Source organism: Populus alba, chromosome 1 (assembly GCF_005239225.2).
Source record: "Populus alba chromosome 1, ASM523922v2, whole genome shotgun sequence".
NCBI classification, from domain to species: Eukaryota; Viridiplantae; Streptophyta; class Magnoliopsida; order Malpighiales; family Salicaceae; genus Populus; species Populus alba.
Window position 1 is genome coordinate 39,276,013 of NC_133284.1, and position 20,843 is coordinate 39,296,855.

Genomic DNA, 20,843 nt, shown 5'->3' on the forward strand with positions numbered 1-20,843 from the left:
TGCATCAAAAGTGTCATTAAATCTCTTATTTTACATATGTATTTATTATTTTTATTTGGGTTTTGCATAATAATTGGTGTGCCTTTTGGTAATGAAGTTTGGTTTAATGTTTCGATAGATTTTTAAAGCTTAAATGAATTATTTCAAATATTTTTAAGGTTAGAATTTGGAACGAAGAATTGAAGAGAAATTTAGTGAAGATTGAAGCAAATTTTAGTTCAAAGAAATGCTCCAAATTTTCCCTAAAAAACATTTTCATTCCAATCCTAGAAAAGGTTAACACATGATCTAATTCAAGCCTAAACTTGCTTCATGTCATGTGCAAACTTCAACCACCAAACATTCAAGATTTCAATGACAATTTTAGCCCAAATAATATATACATTTGTAACCTTGTTTGATGCTTGAATTCAGCCCCTAAAGAATCCCAAAACAGCCCCCAAATTAGCCCAAACTCAACCTATGATCTTACAAGCCCACATAACAATAATATTTGGCATGTTTTGGGTAATTGATTTATAAAGAAGGACAAACACATCGATAGAAAGTTAGAGGGGACAATATCACATCATTTTAGGTCAAATAAATGAAATAAATACCTTATAAAAAAGAAAACACATGCACCAAAGTCTTCTCCAAGATGGTCTAATTTGACTTTCTAGAATAACCTTTGGTGTGTTGCCTTTAACTTTTGACTAAGATGTCCAAATGAGTTATTCTTTAATGATATGAAAATATAACAGAACTTTCAAGTATGAGTTACAAATTTATTGTATTTTTTTTTATTTGGATGTCGACTTTTAGTTTTGACTTGTTATCTAATATAAGTCTTTCATATTGTTTAATACCACTAACTTCGCCGATATTCCATGAGGTATCTCAGGTCTGGTTAGCACAAGTTCCATTACATTGCTTTGATATAGTTGGGATGCACTACCCTAGTTGGGTAATGCAACAATTTGGTTTGTCTGAGAACATACTAAATTAAGTTAATACTAGTGACGAGCTGCATAGTATCAACTATAAGAGAAAACATAATGAGAATTAGTTAGTGATTCATGTACCTACCTAAATCTTTGAGATATTACGAGGGATTAAATACTTGAGGATCGACATTTGACAACACACACACATGAAATGATATTTTCCCATCACGTGTTAGTTTATTACACTTACCTAGTTATGTTTCCCTAGGTGTCCACATTATATGATGTATTATTATTATATACCCTGATATCCGAGATAGAAAATCGATTGACACAACATTTTTTAAATACAACATTTTTTAAAATTATTAATGTTACTATCTAATTACTTTTTAATATATGTATATAGACTTATTACTTATGACGTGAGGCTCAAAAGGTAGCATCCACTATTAGTGAAGGCATCAATGATATGAGATCATAATTTTGAAACCCAGCCCTGTGGGTCGTTTCAGGACCCGGTTGACTCGGGGCTGGAACCGAGCCGGGTTTAAGAAAAAATAGGGGAAGTCACAACCCGGTGTGACCCGGTGTGACCCGGTTGACCTGGCCGGTTGTAACTCGTTGATAATTTTTTTTTTTTTTTTATCAAAACGACATTATTTTGATTTATACAAAAAATAGGGTTGACCTAGGTGACCCGGTTAAAATCCAATGACTTGAGAAAAACCTATGACCCGGGCCTTAAGTCGGGTCGGCTACCGGGCCGGGTTTCAAAACTCTGGATGAGATGTGTCATGACCAACATCACACTCAATTTGTTTCGTGGTGGACTTTAAGATATTGAGAAAGTTAAATGTCTCGAAGTGACATTAATAAAAGATAAGATCGCTATTGTGAAAGTGTTAGGAATACTAGTTTATATTAGAATGTCCTAGGCTTGTTTATGAGTTATGTTGATATTGATACTAACTCTTATATGGGTGCTATAAACCCATTTTTTAATTGAACAAGTTGAGGTGGTGGTGTAGATTTGTCCATGAGTTGAGGTGATTTTACAAATAGTTAGACTGTATGATATAATATTATAAGAATTATGAATAAATGATTAGATATAGTTATTTTAATTTTAATAAAATGTTATGTATGTGAATAATTGTATTTAATTATGAGTTGTAAAATAATTATGTGAATAAAGTTTGAATATTTTTGGGTTACTACATCTAGATTAATTTTTTTTAGCTAGTCGCATATAACTATTAAGACTAATAAAAAAGTAAATACATATTAGATTTTTTTTGTAACGTGTAATTGTTTTTTTTTTTAATTTTTAAATTTACATGTGAGTTAAAATAATAATAAAAAAAAAACTGATTGGAATGACTATATATACCGTTTGGGTTATAAAATACAATTATAAACATGAAACGATTAGCAGCTCATTGTCTCCTTGTTTTCCCAAGTCCGACTCTCTGCCCTCACTCCCTGGCGTCTCAATCTCTTTGTTCTTTTCGCTAAATTCTGGTCTGAGTTACATCGATCGGCCAGGCGGCCACCCCCAGAAGCCATCCAGCCAGCAACTGCGCGCGAATGTTTCTTTAGAAGCAAGGAATCGAGGCAATTTTTAGTGAGGGCTTTGTAAGTACCCATTATGGTATTTTTTTTCTTTTCACTTTCCTTCTCTCTCCACATCCCTCCTATACACATGTCTGTCTGTAAACAACAAATTTTAATTTCCAGGGTTTATTTGTCTGTCAATTTCAGTTTGTAACTTTTAATGCCTTTTGAATCAACTTTCATGTGTGCCAATTACAAAGTAGTAGAACAATGAAAAATATATATTTGTATGACTGAATGCTATGACTTTTGTTAAGATGATGCAAGCTGTAGAATGAACAATCCATTGGCAGCAATAGAGTTGACGAAAAAGCTGCCATCTGTAAAAGATAATCTGCTCTACTGCTTAAATCGGTGAAATTTATCCAAAAACTAATTTGTGTTCTTCATTGAGTGACTTTTAGAGAGAAACCCAATTCTTATTTCTGTTTATTTTTTAAACCCATTTGTAGATTTGTTGAATGAAGTTTTGGGTAATTCTTAGTTGTTCATTTTGGCTGTGATTTTGGGATTCTTGAGATCAGATTTGAGTTGAAAAAAGAAAAGGGAGATCAGGCTTGAGTTCTTGTTGTTGGTTGATCTTGATTTTGTGTTCTTTTTTTTCAGAAATAATTCATAAGCAGTTTGGTAAAAGATATTCTTGGAGTTCAATCAATATTCCATCCTCGGCAACATTTAGAAGTTGTATTTGGAAAATGGAGAACCAACACGATGACAATTGTTGTCTCTTTACTCCTTCCATCATCACCCTCACAGTCAGTGCTGTTTTGATTGCAATTACCCGCATTCTCTACATTCTATGTCAATCAGGAAAGCCCTTGCGTCCCTCAAAATCCCCAAAACCACTCAGCACTTTAATTGTTTTGGGATCAGGTAACTCAAACAAATTCTTTTAACTGTAATATTTTTCAGCTATGTTAATTAATTATTATTGCTGTCAATTATAGGAGGACACACGGCGGAGATGATTAATGTGTTGAATGTGCTGCTGCAAAAAGATAGGTTTTGTCCTAGGTTTTATGTGGCTGCTGCTACTGATAATATGAGTTTACAAAAAGCTCATCTTTTGGAGGAAAATGTTTTTAATCTGGTAGGTTCATCAAATTATTCTCTTTTTAACTTTTCTCATTTTGGTTTTCTCGGTATAAAATGTGGAACTTAGGTCGAATTGAATTCTTGGCTTTATGAGTTAGGCTTAATGTTGCTTTTATCTTTTATTTTAATTGTGAGTGGTTTTAATTGAAAAGGAAAAAATAATTGTGAATGGTATATTTTGGATTTATACTAATTTGAAGTGGTTTTTAACTTGTTGTTGCAGAATGGGGGTAAGGGAGGCTCTACTCAATTCCTGCAAATTTACAGAAGTAGGGAAGTTGGTCAGTCATACATAACCTCTATTGGAACAACTTTCCTAGCTTTGGTTCATGCATTATGGCTAATGATTCGAATCAGACCTCAAGTGGTAAAATTTCTATTCTTTTTCTAGTCGTTTCTGTTTCTAAAGAAATTCCTAAATTAAGTGCCACTGACATTCCTCAGGTTCTATGCAATGGCCCTGGTACTTGTGTTCCTCTTTGTGTAATTTCATTCTTGTTCAAGGTATATGTCTTCTTTCTCAGCCCTTAGTCTTTGTGTTGTGTTTCTCTAATATCGTGTTGGAGTTAATTGTAATACCATATCATTTGACCTGCAGATGGTGGGGGTTAGGTGGTCATCTGTTTTTTATGTTGAGAGCATAGCGAGAGTGAGGAAGCTCTCTTTAAGTGGTTTGCTTCTTTACAAGTTGCGGATAGCTGATCAGTTTTTTGTACAATGGCCACAACTACAGAAAAAATATCCACGAGCTCATTATGTTGGCTGTCTCATGTAGTTCATTGATTTTACCAGTTACATGAGTACATATTAAGCCTCCATGTTTTTGCACTGTAATCTACATTTTGAAGTTTTCTTTTGAGTGGTATTCAACCTGTAGTTCGTAGTCTCCAGCTTGAATTACATGTGAGAAGGAGATCTATTTGTTTTATGGATGTCCATAACAGGGAGAGCAAGGGAGGGGAAGAGTGTTGCTTTTGTGAAGCTCTTATTGCATAGATATATAATATATACATATACAAATTCATATGCGAGAGTGATGTAAGGTATGAACATGATTTGCCAGCATGTGAAGAGCATCTCTTCGCCACTATGCTATGAGCTGGTCATTTTACTGCCTAAACATCTCTTCGTCACTTGTTTGGTACAATTCTAACTCTCTTTTGGTGTACTTTTTTAACACAATAATTGTTTGGAATATACATTTGCTAGCTGTTTCTCATGCCTTATTTATGAAATGGAGGAGATAGTGACTAGGAGAACAAAATTTGTTATAGGAGTGAATGTTTGATAATGGAGGACTTGGGGAAAATTTTGAAGGGCATCTGGAATGTGCATGGCCCAATCCAGCACTTCATGGTGCTTGCAGCTAAGAATAGATCAAAAGAGGCATGTGCAAACAATCGGAGGTAGATAGATGGCTGTTTCTTTTTTCTTTGGTGGATGCTGTTTATTGTGGGATTTTCCAGTTGGGAGCAAGCAAGGAATGAGCAGGAGCTGCCATCAATATACTCTTTGTGCCCTTGCTGGAGTACATTCTTCCCAATAGTATAGCTGCTGACAAAAACTGTATGCATCACCAGCTGGATACAACACAAGTGATCTTATGTTTTTAAGGGAAATGTTTTGGACGGGAGAAGCTGTCCTGAGGCAGCTTTAGATGGAAGATGCATGTCAAATATTGCCATGTCATATATCCATGAGATTTTAGAGTTTGCGGTTGGGCTGTTGGACGTCAGCCAACATTTAATTATTATATAATTATATATTGTTATTGTTAAATAAACTACAACTCCTCACTGTGCACAAATGACTGAATTTTTTTTTCCCATTCCTAACACTTGGTCTTTGTGGTTTGCACAATTTTCAAATTTAGTTAATTAACTTTATATTTTTGTGCTTTTATACTCTGAAATATGTTTTGATTTGTTCTCTGGCTTACTTGATTTGTCATTAAATGTTTTAACACTTTACTTGTTATTAACTGTTTCAACATTAAATAAAGAATCAATTTTATGAAATAGAGTTGGTTTTTTTGTCAAAAATAAATTGAGAGATGAATGACCAAAATTGAAGAAACAACTCTTTTTCACAAAAGGTATGGGAAAGTTCTATTTGATCTCTTAAATTTATTATTATTATTTTTCATATTTTATCACTTTTCTTTTTGGTTATATACTGATTTTAAATTTTATTTTCATCACGTTTTAGTTTTATTTGTGGAGGTTGAGAGTAAAGAAAAAGTTTTGAAAAAGTTACAAAAAAAATAAAGCTTTTAGGTGATTGAGTTTCGATCATCAATAACTTTAATTTTAGTGTTTATGAAAAGTAAAGATGGTTTTTACCTTTAATAATACCAGAAAAAGTAGACCGTTTTAAAAAAAATTATTTGATTTTGAGTTTTTTGATTAATTAACTTTTTTTCATTGGAAATGAGGTTTTAGAGGTCCTTAGAATTTTTTTTTCTTTTTAATGTTATCGATGAAAAATGATTGAAATTTGGTTATTTAGAGGCTAAGATCTTGGACCCTGGTTTTTCAGTCATCGAAGACAAGTCTAGTTATCGAGAAAGGTTGCAGAGAAATGACGTGTTATTTCTCTAGATAGGCGTTATCTGCTTTATTTAAAAAAAAAAAAAAAAAACTAGTTTGGGCTTCCAAGCCCAAACATATGGGCTTGGATTTCGGCCTAAACACGCATGCATTGCAAGCCTAAGCTCACAGGCCATCCTTTGAGGCCTTAATGCACCTTGGGTTGAATGTTTAGGAAAAATTTTATGATACTAAAAGACTATTAGTTATTTTTTGGGTCTACTTTAAAGAAAACAACAAACACAAAGAGGTGAGAGAAAAAAAAACTCATGATCCAACATAAAAGGTAAATTGTGCTTAGAACTAGGAAGATGTTCATTACATGTAAAGTAAATGTGCTATCACAATAGAAAGAATAAATTCATCCCATCTTTGAAAGATTTGATTTGGGATAACATATTCATCCTTGTTGCTAATGCAATGTCCATCCTATACTTGGAGAAATGTGCGATCACATTAGAAAGAACATGTCAATTCCTTCCAAGATAAATTGCGTCGTAGGATTAGAGAGATGTTTGTTACTTTCAAAGTAAATGTGTTATCACACTAGGGATACTAAAATAATCCCATCTTTGAAAAAATTGATGGGGAGAGCATATCCATCCCTATTATTGATGCAGTGTCTATCTCATCATTGGAGAAAGGAGTGATCGTACTATGAAGAACATGTTAATCCCTCCTAAAATAAACTATATCGTTGCACTAGGGAGACAATCACTACTTACAAAGTAAAAGTACTATCACACTAAGAAGAGTAAATTCATCATATCTTTGAAATTTTTTTCCTTATAGTCGACGCTAATGATGTGGTCCTATTTTATCTAGTGGGCTTGAAGGTCGGGTTTGGCTTAGGATAAAGTCATTAATTTTTTTATTCTGACTATTTGACCTGCCCTTCTTTGGCGAAAGCAGAAGTAGATTATCATTGTTACTTGCAAAAAATCTCCTTTTATCTATTTAGGGACTCTACGATGATTAAATTAGAATTGATTCAAGAAAAATCAATTATCCATTTGACTAAGGATTTTTCTATTACGATAGAATTGCTATTGTTAAAGCAGAGAGAAAAAATTAAACCTAGCATGAGCATCTTTGTTTCCTCCTTTTATAGCCCCTTATGTTCTTCTTTTTCTTATAAGGAAAAAGGTTGATCTGTCCCATCAAGATAAAATATATATGATCTACAATCTCATCTAGGGTCAGCGCTTGGTTGCATCCAGGGATAATGAATTTGGCTACTCACTAGTCTTATAGGCGTCTAGGCTAAGCGTTTGGCTGTGTTCATAGACGATGAGTTTGATAATTTGTTAAATTCATAGGTGTCTGGGCTCAACACTTGGCTAAGCCCAAGAATTATGGTCTTAACCTTCTCATAGTCAACTTATTAGAGAGCAGTTCAAAACAAATAAACAAACAAACAAAAAATAATAAATACCGATTTATCAGAATATATCTTGTTTTCAATTTGATTTCAAATATGAAGATTAACCATGTATTGAAACAAAATTTTCTAACACGTAATGAGCTTGCAGAGCTAAGATTAAAAAACAGGTGGATTGATCATGCAATACGTTGAATGTAAATGGAAAAAACATTGATGTCATTCGGGATATGCATAAACAAGGAGAAGTTTAGATAAGATAAGGGCACACACATTAAAGCACTGTTCAGCTATAAATGTTGGAACTTGGAAGGGTTGTCAATCAAGCACAAAATAATAAAACTCACCTCTTTGAACTTTGAAGAGCAAAATCAAATTCAAGGATAACAAAGTTTCAGTTCATCTTATGAATTTATACACTCGTTCATTCTCTCAAATATCCATGGGCCGAATTACCATGTCAGAAAAGCATCTACTTCCACGTAGTCCAAAAGCTATGTAGTTTATTAACATACTTTTACTTTCGCACATCTTATGGCCAATCTATGTCCAGATTCGAATGGTAAGCCTTAAGGAAAGAACTGGAAGCATAGTTTTAAGACTGGTCCAGTAGTCGGTCTGGTCTGATTCAATACTTGAATTTTAGGTTTTAATTGGGTTATTAGATTGGCTGAGTTAATTTTTTTTTAAAAAAAAAAATGATTTGTTTTAATAAAAAAAAAAAAAAAAAAATAAAAAAATTGACGGGTTTGCAACAGGTTTTGTTGGGTCCCGCCAGGTCACACTAGTTTTTTTTTTATTTTCTATTTTTTCTTTAATCTGGTCTGATTCCAGTCTTGTATTGGATTCCGGGATGAATCCCATCAGGCCAAGCTGGATTATAAAACTATTACTGAAAGGGTTCAAATTCTAACAGAATGGACAACTGGTCAGCAGGGATGGCTAAGCATTAATGACAATTCATACACGGCACCACTTGCAGTTTTTTATTGCTATGAGAGGTCATCCACATCCACATGCGAATTCAATCCTGATCACAAGTGATTAGTCTCCTGAGATTCAGTGAAAGATCTTTTAGTCCCTGCTACTCAATTAACATTTTACGTTGTTTCCAGCAGATAGACCTGCAATCGCTATAATTTGATCATTCATGTTCTTTTACAGCACTCCTAGCTAAACTGTTTTACAGGTCTGCTACGTACACGGAAGAAAACTACATTTTAGGACATGACAGAGGCACCCGAATTGTATGTAACCATGGAAATCTGTCACCGGTCAACTTCCAGGCTCCCATAGATCGTAGACATGAGTTAGCTTTCCAGCATGGGAGCTTTAGAGACCTCATCGGCATTTCTTTTCTCATCCTTGCAATTCCGGTCGTCTAGATAGTGGTGATAGGCGTAGGAAATGAAACCCCAGATAGCCAACACCATTGAAATTACCTTCACACCACCCATTTTGTCATTGAATACGAACACAGCTAGGACTGGAACAATAGGCAATCCCAAAACACTTATGGAATTGGAGAACAAGGAAGAAACATCAAAAACCAATCCAATGCAGCCAATCGCGAAAACCTGCCAAGATATGGCAGTCCCAACTAAGTTCATCACGTAAGAAACCTTTCCCATTTTATAACCATCCATTTCTCTTGTTAAACCCTTCCAGTCTCCACTAGCAAAAAGTCCAACTACAATAACAGAAGTCGCTACTATTTGTTGATAGATTATCATGTCCAGGACTGCCTTAAATGTCTGCTTCTTTATAACCTTGTTGAAGCAGAGCTGTGTCAAAGAGAGCACCAGTCCATACCCCGCGGAAGCAGCAACAGTGCATATGAAACCAATAGCATACTTTGCTTTGGAGACTCCAGAAGTGCCGTCTGAAGACTCATTATTAAAGACAAGTAGGATAGAGGAGATGGTAAGGAGGACTAGAGAATTGATTATAAATGGTGTGAACTTCTGTGCATTGAGCAAAAAGGAGAAGACAGAATTGAAGGCCAACTGAGATGCACAGATGAGGGTGTAAGTAGACACGGAAGGTACTGCAGTCCAATAGTGTATAGATAGCAGTCTGCTGCTACAAGCAGTCCAATCGATACGTAAATCAATGCAAGTGTTGTGACAGATGGTGATGATTTTATTTGGCTATCATTTGTGCTTGGTTTACTGGTAGTTGAGATGAGATAGAAGGGAATAAGAACCGGAAAGCCTGCAAGTTGCACTAGTGTTGCCATCCATTTGCTGTTTCCACCTTTAACAAAGTACAATCTTCCCAAAAGCATAGCCGCTGACTGTCCAGCTAGGAGAAAGACTGTATAGATTGACAAGCGGATCCACCGCCTGTAGTTTCTTGTTTGTGGAGCCGTTGAGCAGTACTGATCGGTGATACTTGTATATTGAGGTAAGTTTGTTTGATCTTTAGCTTCTTGGTCTGATAATAAGAACAGATATCGGACAAGTCAGCTACTGTACAAGAATACATGATCGTATTTGAAAATAATATATTTGAGCGTGTCGATATATATCTCCCAAGTTGGGAGCTTAAAAAACTAAAACCTTGTTGCAAGGACAAAAACATGATTCATAGGAACTTATTAAAAAGATCTCCAAGACAAAGACCCTGAAAAGCCTCCTCCATGGAAAGAGAATTTACAACGACTACCTAGGAGACGATTTAGCCGGCAGAATTTCACCTGGAGATTTGCAGGGAAAACCAGTATAGCTGCCTAGCTGTATAACAAAAAATGTAAAAGAATCCTACTCTCCTTTTGCTTTGCTGTATCTCTTCGAAGAAATTTGATGCGTATTTCTTTCATCATAAATAACCTATGATTCCATGGTGACTATGTTCTCTTAATAGTACTACTGCTAAATGTAGGCTTATTGCAGACCTCATGACCTTTCCACCTTATTAATTCCCATACATACACTTGTGAAAGAAGTTAAAACAGAGGAACATTGATGAAGTTGCGATATATATATATATTCTCTTTGATAAAAAGTGCTACACATCAAGAATTAGAGAGAGCTGACTCACCCATGATGCGAAGTTGAACTTCCTGAGCTTCTCCCATGTCAAAGGTAGTGCAGAAGCCACAAAAGATAAAGCTTAGAACAGAGAGAGAGAGAGAGGGAGGGAGAGAGAGAGAGATTTCAAATGAAATGAAGATGCAGCTTGCAAATGTATTTATGCCATTTAAATTAATCTTTGGTTGCTTTTGTTTTGATCGTAACAGTATATGGTAAATAAATCTGTCATCCCATGTTTTTCTTCGAATTAGTGACTTACAGGGACGAAAGTAGATGCAAGGTGCTTCTGCCTGTATTTTTTTTTTTTTTTTTTTCATTAGGCATCCTAGTCAAGGATTGGCATGGCAGGCCCCATGATCGTATTATATATGCTTCTTTTATGGATTGATTGATAATCTCCGAATGGTGGATGCATGATCTGTAATCAGTCTGGATGCTTGAGGGCCTTTCGTTTGCTTTCATTCATCTCAGAACAGAGTGGCCTTTTCCCCATAATATATAAAAAAGATTAGGTTAATATTGCATTTTGCAGAACTGCTTTTTTTTTTTTTTCTTTTTTTTCTTTTTTAACCGAGACTAAAAAAATATTTGCATCGCATATATGTATATATACAACCCGACATGGCTTTATTAAACTTCCAAAACTATATATTGTTTATTATTTTAACGTTTCTTCAAAATTTTATTATAATTTTTTTATTAAATAAAGATCTTAAAAAAAAAAATTTTACCAAACGTGGTAACTAAATAAAATAAAATATTAAAATTGCTAATAAAGAACTTGTCAAATTTAAAAATTAACTACATCTTAAAATAAATACTACAATTAAAATAAATAAATTAAAAATAATAAAATTTGTCTTCTACATTACTAAATAATTTGATTATGTGAGACACTCACAAACAAGCACGGGTTTGTTAACCCCCTCAAAAAATTATAAAATTGAGGGATAATTCTTGTCACATCATAAGGGCAGACACAATATATATATTGCTTCAACAAATTCACAACTTTTCAAGAATTGTTCTGATGAGCCCTCTTAACACCCAAAATGCGTGAAATAAATCAACCACGACGACAAGCATATTTCTTGTCCCAAATAAATCAAGTATAGGAAAGATACTAAATTATGATTTTATATTTTAAAAATATTTCTTGTCCCAAATAAATCAACCACGACGACAATATATATTTCTTGGCTCAATATATATAGCAACTTTCACTTATTTTTCCCACGTACGATATGTTCTTTTCTTCTTTTTTTCCTTTTTCAAATCCCTTTAAAATTCAAATTACATATTAGCAGCATGCATTGATCTTCTTAATTAGTGTTTTACAAGGGAAAATGATGCGCTTTTAGATTAAGGTTTTGTTTGTTTTTATGTTTTTTAAAAAATATTTTTTTAAAAATTTAAATTTAAATATAACGAAATAGAATTTGGAAATAAAATGGCATATGGTTTTTTGGTTCTTTAACGAAGCAAGCCATGATATTCAGACACCAGCTATTTGCGTAAAAGTTGGAGCTCGGACAAGATTTACCTCGAGTATTTGTCAGATTAATTCAACGCGCTAGAAGACAAGAAGACATCCAATTAAGAAGATCCACAAGAGAGATGGGTTTTGCGGGAAGTGAGATGAGACGTGTATGGATCTCTCTTTAGCATTCTCTATTCTGTGATGATTAAAATTTATTTTTTTATTTAAAATTATTAAAATTATTTTAAAAAATAACGATATAACAATTCTACTTATGTAATATAAACAATCTTGTTTCTTTTTGCATTTTAAAAATATTTTAAAAAAATTAATTTTTTTTGTTTATTTATTTATTTTAAATTAATATTTTTTTAGTTTTTTAATCATTTTAATACATTAATTTTAATATATTTTAAATAAAAAATATCCATAACTACACTATCAGACAGCTCATACCCTACCTAGTAAGGGTGTTCACGGTCCAGTTCGGTCCGGTTTTAACATAAAAATTCAACCGAACCGGAAAATACCATTTCTTGTTAATATAACCCGAACCGAACCGAAAACCGGTTCAAACCGAACCGGTTTTGTTCGGTTCGGGTCGGTTTTTTAGCCTTAAAAACCAGAAAAACCGAAACTAATAAAATAAAAGAAAACTTTTGGGGAAAAGGGAAGGGGAAGGGTGAGTGGGCTGAAAAGATTTTGGGGAAAAGGGAAGGGGGAGGGTGAGTGGGGTGAAATGTTTTGGGGAAAAGGGAAGGGAGATGGTGAGTGGGGTGAAATGTTTTGGGGAAAAGGGAAGGGGGATGGTGAGTGGGCTGGAAAAGTATTGGAGGGGGAGCCGGCGGATTAAATTGTTGAAATAAGTCAATTAAATTGTTGAAATGCGTCCAAAAGGAAGGGGGGTTCGGTTTAGTCCGGTTCAATCAGTTTAAGCTTTTTAAAACCGGAACCGAACCGGACCGGGTGGTTTTTTTAAAATTTTTAATCGGTTTATTCGGTTTTTTTATCGATTCGGTTTTTCGGTTAATTTTTTCTCGGTTTTCTCGGTTTAATCGGTTGGTCGGTTTTTTTGAACACCCCTACTACCTAGTAATTGAACACTGGAAGAGAAGCATTAACATACATGCATGTAAGCACTATAAGCAAACGACACTTGTCAAGTTGTGGCTGAAGATGAGTTTCAAGTCTCCATGCTGACCTGACAGGCGGTCCTGAGGATGCGATTATTTGGGAGCTGATCCTCTATGACGGGAAATGATGGCCTTCTACACTAGCTACGACCAAATCAACTGCTTGTTAGACATTCAGGCCAAAATTAATGGTCCCGATGTGGATGCATGCTTTTAATTTGATTTGAAAGAAGGAAAAAAAATAATACCCACCCGGCCACTTGTTGATCTGTTGTGTCCCATCGTCGACGAATACAAGTAGTCAAGGATGCTTAGTTAGGCCGCCAGTTTTGATAATGATTTTTTTTAAAAAATATTTTTTATTTTTAATATTAATATATTAAAATCATTTAAAAATAACAAAAAAATAATTAAAAAAATATATAAAATTTTACAAAATAAAACTTTCCAACCACAAAACTTGAGATGAATTCGTGTTTTTAAAAAATTGAATTAATTTTATTTAAAATAAATTTGTTTTATATTATTTTAATGCTCTAATATTAAAAATAATTTTTATAATATAAAAAAATTTCATTTTAATACATTTATAAATAAAAATTATTTTAAACCATCATCACGAACATAATCCCAAAAATAAATCAATAACTCCGGTTGGTTTGCCTATAAGGATATTTTCAAGCCAGCTAGTGTATTAATTAATTAATTGAAACTAAATTCCATGTCGGTTTTAGACGAGTCCCTGAAAAGCTATCCTTTTTTTTTAATTGGTCAAGGTTGGATCATTGTCAAAGCAAAAAGATCATACAAATTAAATGAATTTCTAGCCATGAGTACAGTGAAGTGATAACGTTGAAATTAAGAATAATTGTGACTGAGTTGGTTATGTGTGGCTCTAACTGTGTTTAATTTTCTATTTTAACAATTAATAATAAAGAACCCGTACTCAACAGGAGGATGTTGTTTGATTTTTATTGGCTATTAGCTCTTACATAGAACCACACAATTAGTTTTAGGTATAAACGAGCAGTCCTCATGTGTTTTATGATGGATTGTATTGGGTTTCTCACTCTTACATTGTTTTTTCTTTATCTACATTTAGATAAAAAAATTTAAAAATAATCCTAGAAATATGACTTGCTTGCAATTTGCAATGTTGATGTATAATACTAATAGATGAAGTTTTCTAATTTTTGTCACTTATGTATATGTTAATTAAAAACAAAAAGATAATTATTTCCGATCCAAAACACTAAAATAATTGGTGGCTTAACATTTTTTTTTTATATTGTGAATGATCATTTTCAAGAACTAAATCACATGAGAGAGTTCATTAATTCAAGATCTACTGTGATTACATTTTTTTTTTTTTTTAACTTGGTCTGATTCCAGTTCCGAGTTAATCCATCAGGCTAGGCTGGATTATAAAACTATGACCGAAAGGTTCAAATTCTAACAGAATGGACCAACTGGTCAGCAGGGATGGCTAAGCATTAATGATAATTCATACACAGCACCACTTGCAGTTTTAAATTGCTATGAGAGGTCATCCACTTCCAAATACGAATTCAATCCTGATAAGTGATTAGTCTCCTGAGATTCAGTGAAAGATCTTTTAGTCCCTGCTACTCAATTAAAATGTTACGTTGTTTCCAATATGCTCGTATAATTTGATCGTTCATGTTCTTAACTGTTTTACAGGTCTGCTACACGGATGAAAACTACATTTTAGGACATGACAGAGGCACCCGAATTTATGTAACCATGGAAATCTGTCACCGATCAACTTCCAGGCTCCCATAGATCGTAGACATCAGTTAGCTTTCCAGCATGGGAGCTTTAGAAACCTCACCGGCATTTCTTTTCTCAGCCTTGCAATTGCGGTCGTCTAGATAGTGGTGATAGGCGTAGGAAATGAAACCCCAGATAGCCAACACCATTGAAATTACCTTCACACCACCCATTTTGTCATTGAATACGAACACAGCTAGGACTGGAACAATAGGCAATCCCAAAACACTTATGGAATTGGAGAACAAGGAAGAAACATCAAAAACCAATCCAACGCAGCCAATCGAGAAAACCTGCCAAGATATGGCAGTCCCAACTAAGTTCATCACGTAAGAAACCTTTCCCATTTTATAACCATCCATTTCTCTTGTTAGACCCTTCCAGTCTCCACTAGCAAAAAGTCCAACTACAATAACAGAAGTCGCTACTATTTGTTGATAGATTATCATGTCCAGGACCGCCTTAAATGTCTGCTTCTTTATAACCTTGTTGAAGCAGAGCTGTGTCAAAGAGAGCACCAGTCCATACCCCGCGGAAGCAGCAACAGTGCATATGAAACCAATAGCATAGTTTGCTTTGGAGACTCCAGAAGTGCCGTCTGAAGACTCATTATTAAAGACAAGTAGGATAGAGGAGATGGTGAGGAGGACTAGAGAATTGATTATAAATGGTGTGAACTTCTGGGCATTGAGCAAAAAGGAGAAGACAGAATTGAAGGCCAACTGAGATGCACAGATGAGGGTGTAAGTAGACACAGGAAGGTACTGCAGTCCAATAGTGTATAGATAGCAGTCTGCTGCTGCAAGCAGTCCAATCGATACGTAAATCAATGCAAGTGTTGTGACAGATGGTGATGATTTTATTTGGCTATCATTTGTGCTTGGTTTACTGGTAGTTGAGATGAGATCGAAGGGAATAAAGAACCGGAAAGCCTGCAAGTTGCACTAGTGTTGCCATCCATTTGCTGTTTCCACCTTTAACAAAGTACAATCTTCCCAAAAGCATAGCCGCTGACTGTCCAGCTAGGAGAAAGACTGTATAGATTGACATGCGGATCCACCGCCTGTAGTTTCTTGTTTGTGGAGCCGTTGAGCAGTACTGATCGGTGATACTTGTATATTGAGGTAAGTTTGTTTGATCTTTAGCTTCTTGGTCTGATAATAAGAACAGATATCGGACAAGTCAGCTACTGTACAAGAATACATGATTGTATTTGAAAATAATATATTTGAGCGTGTCGATATATATCTCCCAAGTTGGGGAGCTTAAGAAACTAAAACCTTGTTGCAAGGACAAAAACATGATTCATAGGAACTTATTAAAATAGATCTCCAAGACAAAGACCCTGAAAAGCCTCCTCCATGGAAAGAGAATTTACAACGACTACCTAGGAGACGAGCTTTCGCCGGCAGAATTTCACCTGGAGATTTGCAGGGAAAACCAGTATAGCTGCCTAGCTGTATAACAAAAAATGTAAAAGAATCCTACTCTCCTTTTGCTTTGCCGTATCTCTTCGAAGAAATTTGATGCGTATTTCTTTCATCATAAATAACCTATGATTCCATGGTGACTATGTACTCTTAGTAGTTCTACTGCTAAATATAGGCTTATTGACCTTTCCACCTAATTAATTCCCATACATACACTTGTGAAAGAAGTTAAAACAGAGGAACATTGATGAAATTGCGATATATATACTCTCTTGGATAAAAAGTGCTACACATCAAGAATTAGAGAGAGCCGACTCACCCATGATGTGAAGTTGAACTTCCTGAGCTTCTCCCATGTCACAGTAGTGCAGAAGCCCAGAAAAGATAAAGCTTAGAAGAGAGAGAGGGGGAGAGGGAGAGAGAGAGAGAGAGAGAGAGAGAGAGATTTCAAATGAAATGAAATGAAATGAAGTTGCAGCATGCAAATGTATATTTATGCCATTTAAAATTAATCTTTGGTTGCTTTTGTTTTGATCGTAACAGTATATGGTAAATAAATCTGTCAACCCATGTTTTTCTTTGGAATTAGTGACTTACAGGGACGAAAGTAGATGCAAGGTGCTTCTGCCTGTTTTTTTTTTTTTCATTAGGCATCCTAGTCAAGGATTAGCATGGCAGGCCCCATGATCGTATAATATATGCTTCTTTCATGGATTGATTGATAATCTCCGAATGGTGGATGCATGATCTGTAATCAGTCTGGATGCTTTACGGCCTTTCGTTTGCTTTCATTAATCTCAGAACAGAGTGGCTTTTCCCCCATAATATAGAAAAAAGATTAGGATAATATTGCATTTTGCAGAACTGCTTTTTTATTTTTTCTTTTTAAACCGAGACTAAAAAAATATTTGCATCGCATATATGTATATATACATTTTTTTTTTTCTAGAAAAAACAAATTAGGGAAAGATATTAAATGATGCATAGATAGCTGGATAAGGAGATTTATTTTATTTTAACGTTTCTTCGAAATTCTATTATAAATTTTTATTTAAATAAAGATCTTAAAAAAATAAAATTACTGTGAATTTTTTTTTTCCATTCCTAACAATTGGTCTTTGTGGTTTGCACAATTTTCAATTGAGTTAATTAACTTTATATTTTTGTGGTTTTATACTCTAAAGTATGTTTTGATTTGTTCTCTGGCTTACTTGATTTGTCATTAAATGTTTTAACACTTTATTTGTTATTAACTGTTTCAACATTAAATAAAGAATCAATTTTATTTTTGTTTTTAAGCACTAGTAGTAGAAGGCGATCATTTCCTATCATAGAGGATCAGTTCCCAAATAATCGCATCCTCTGGCCCGCCTGTCAGCATGGAGACTGGAAACTCATCTTCAGCCACAACTTGACAAGTGTCGTTTGCTTATAGTGCTTACATGCATGCATGTTATTACTTCTCTTCGGTGTTCAATTATTAAGGCTTCGTATGAGTTTGGGTATTTTTTTAAAATATATTTTATTTAGAAATGTATTTAAAATAGTATTTTTTATTTTTTAAAAAATATTTTTTAAAATCAACGTATTAAAATGATTTAAAAAACTAAAAAAATATTAATTTAAAAAAAAAAATTTAAATTTTTTTTTAAATGCAAAAATAAACAAGGTTGTTTATATTATATAGTTAGAATTTTTATATTATTATTTTTTAAAATAATTTTAAATAAAAAATTAAATTTTAATCATCACAGAATACAAGAATGCTAAAGAGAGATCCATACACGTCTCAGTCTCACTTCCCGCAAAACCCATCTATCTTGTGGATCTTCTTAATTGGCTGTCTTCTTGTCTTCTAGCGCGATAAATTAATCTGACAAATACTCGAGGTAAATCTTGTCAGAACTCCAACTTTTACGCAAATAGCTGGTGTCTGAATATCATGGCTTGCTTCGTTAAAGAACAAAAACCATATGCCATTTTATTTCCAAATTCTATTTGTTATTTTCAGTTCAATTTCTTACCAAAGTAAACAAGTGGACCGTTTTATTTATTTATTTTTCATTTGTTTTGCAAGAATACCACTGACCTGCCCCTTAAAAAGTCCACAAATTCTTATCTTTATTTTAAAAAAAATCAGGTTCAAATCCTATTGTATATTAATTGTAATTGTTTTTTAAAGTGTTATTTTTTATTTAAAAATATATTAAAATAATATTTTTTTTTTTTTTTTAAAAAAATATTTTTAATATAGTGCATTAAAATAATCTAAAAATACTAAAAAATATTAATTTGAAGTAAATAAAAAATAAAAAAAAATTTAAATTTTTTTTAAAATATTTTTAAAATACAAAAACAAACATAATCTTAATCTAAGAAGGCATCATTTTGCCTTGTAAAACACTAATTAAGAATATCAATGCATGCTGCTAATATGTAATTTTAATTTTAAAGGGATTTGAAAACAGGAAAATAAGAAGAAAAGAACATATCGTACGTGGAAAAAATAAGTGAAGGTACTTCATTCATATATATATATATATTTAAAAAAATTATTTTTGATATCACTATATTAAAATGATTCGAAAACACCAAAAAAAATATTAATTTAAAGTAAAAAAATAAAAATAAATTTAAATTTTTAAAAAATATTTTTAAAATATAAAATCAGAATTTAGTATCTTTCCTATACTTAATTTATTTGGGACAAGAAATATGCTTGTCGTGGTTGATTTATTTCACGCATTTTTGGGTGTTAAGAGGGCTCATCAGAACAACTCTTGAAAAGTGTGAATTTGTTGAAGCAATAAATCCGCGGAGATGCAGAGAAGACCTTATTTTATTTTAACGTTTCTTCGAAATTCTATTATAATTTTTTATTAAATAAAGATCTTAAAAAATAAAATTACTGTGAATTTTTTTTTTCCATTCCTAACAATTGGTCTTTGTGGTTTTGCACAATTTTCAATTGAGTAAATTAACTTTATATTTTTGTGGTTTTATTACTCTGAAGTATGTTTTGATTTGTTCTCTGGCTTACTTGATTTGTCATTAAATGTTTTAACACTTTATTTGTTATTAACTGTTTCAACATTAAATAAAGAATCAAATTTTATGAAATAGAGTTTGTTTTTTTGTCAAAAATAAATTGAGAGATGAATGACCAAAATTGAAGAAACAAACTCTTTTTCAGTAAAGGTATGGGAAAGTTCTATTTGATCTCTTAAATTTATTATTTTTTTATATATATATTTTTTATCACTTTTCTTTTAGGTTATGTGCTGGTTTTAAATTTTATTTTCTTCAAGTTTTAATTTGTGGAGGTTGAGAGTAAAGAAATTTTTTTTGAAAAAGTTAGAAAAAAAATAAAGCTTTGGGGTGACTAAGTTCTCATTAACTTTAATTTTAGTGTCTATGAAAAATAAAGATTGTTTTTACCTTTAATAATACCAGAAAAAATAGATTAAGTCTCAATTTTTTTTAAAAAAAATTATTTGATTTTGAGTTTTTTGATTGATTAATTGTTTTTCGTTGAAATGAGGTTTTAGAGGTCCATAGAATTTTTTTTTCTTTTTAATGTTATCGGTGAAAAATGATTGAAATTTGGTTACTTAGAGGCTAAGATCTTGAACCCTTGTTTTTCAGTCATCGAAGACAAGTCTAGTGATCAAGAAAGATTATAAAGAAATGAAGTGTTATTTCTCTAGACAGGCGTCATTTGCTTTATTTAAACAAAAAAAAAACCTAGTTTGAGCTCCGAAGCCTAAACATATGGGCTTGGATTTCAGGCCCAGACACGCATGCATTGCAAGCCTAAGCTCGCAAGGCCATCCTTTGAGGCCTTAGTGCACCTTGGGTTGAATGTTTAGGGAAAATTTTATGATACTAAAAGACTATTAGTTATTTTTTTGGTCTACTTTAAAGAAAACGACAAATACAAAGAGGTGAGAAAAAAAAACTCATGATCCAACATAAAAGGTAAATTGTGCTGTAGAACTAAGAAGATGTTTGTTACATGTAAAGTAAATGTGCTATCACAATAGGAATGATAAATTCATCCCATCTTTGAAAGATTTGATTTGGGATAACGTATCCATCCTTATTGCTAATGCAATGTTCATCCTATACTTGGAGAAAGGTGCGATCACATTAGAAAAAACATGTCAATCCCTTCCAAGATAAACTGCGTCGTAGGATTAGGAAGATGTTTGTTACTTTCAAAGTAAATGTATTATCACACTAGGGATACTAAAATAATCCTATCTTTGAAAAAATTGATGGGGAGAGCATATCAATCCCTGTTATTGATGCAGTGTCTATCTTATTATTGGAGAAAGGAGTAATCGTACTATGAAGAACATGTTAAT

At 33.1% G+C, this 20,843-nt stretch overlaps 1 protein-coding gene and 2 pseudogenes across 2 annotated transcripts; 1 reads left to right on the forward strand and 2 right to left on the reverse strand.

Moving 5' to 3' along the window:
* Nucleotides 1–2,344: 2,344 nt before the first annotated feature.
* On the forward strand, nucleotides 2,345–4,667 carry LOC118036923 (UDP-N-acetylglucosamine transferase subunit ALG14). 2 transcript variants are annotated; one of them, XM_035042787.2, is made up of 6 exons: nucleotides 2,345–2,580; nucleotides 3,150–3,416; nucleotides 3,491–3,633; nucleotides 3,862–4,005; nucleotides 4,083–4,142; nucleotides 4,237–4,667. In XM_035042787.2, exons 2-6 carry the CDS (start codon nucleotides 3,239–3,241, stop codon nucleotides 4,411–4,413), a joined length of 702 nt encoding a protein of 233 aa, XP_034898678.1. In that variant the 5' UTR covers nucleotides 2,345–2,580; nucleotides 3,150–3,238; the 3' UTR covers nucleotides 4,414–4,667. The 2 variants fall into 2 exon arrangements, with proteins under 2 accessions (XP_034898678.1, XP_034898677.1); XM_035042786.2 differs by having other exon boundaries at nucleotides 2,345–2,564.
* Nucleotides 4,668–8,747: 4,080 nt separating this feature from the next.
* LOC118036925 (probable purine permease 10) lies at nucleotides 8,748–10,071 on the reverse strand (annotated as a pseudogene).
* A 4,783-nt stretch (nucleotides 10,072–14,854) lies between these two features.
* Nucleotides 14,855–16,941, reverse strand: LOC118036926 (probable purine permease 10; annotated as a pseudogene).
* Nucleotides 16,942–20,843: the final 3,902 nt, after the last annotated feature.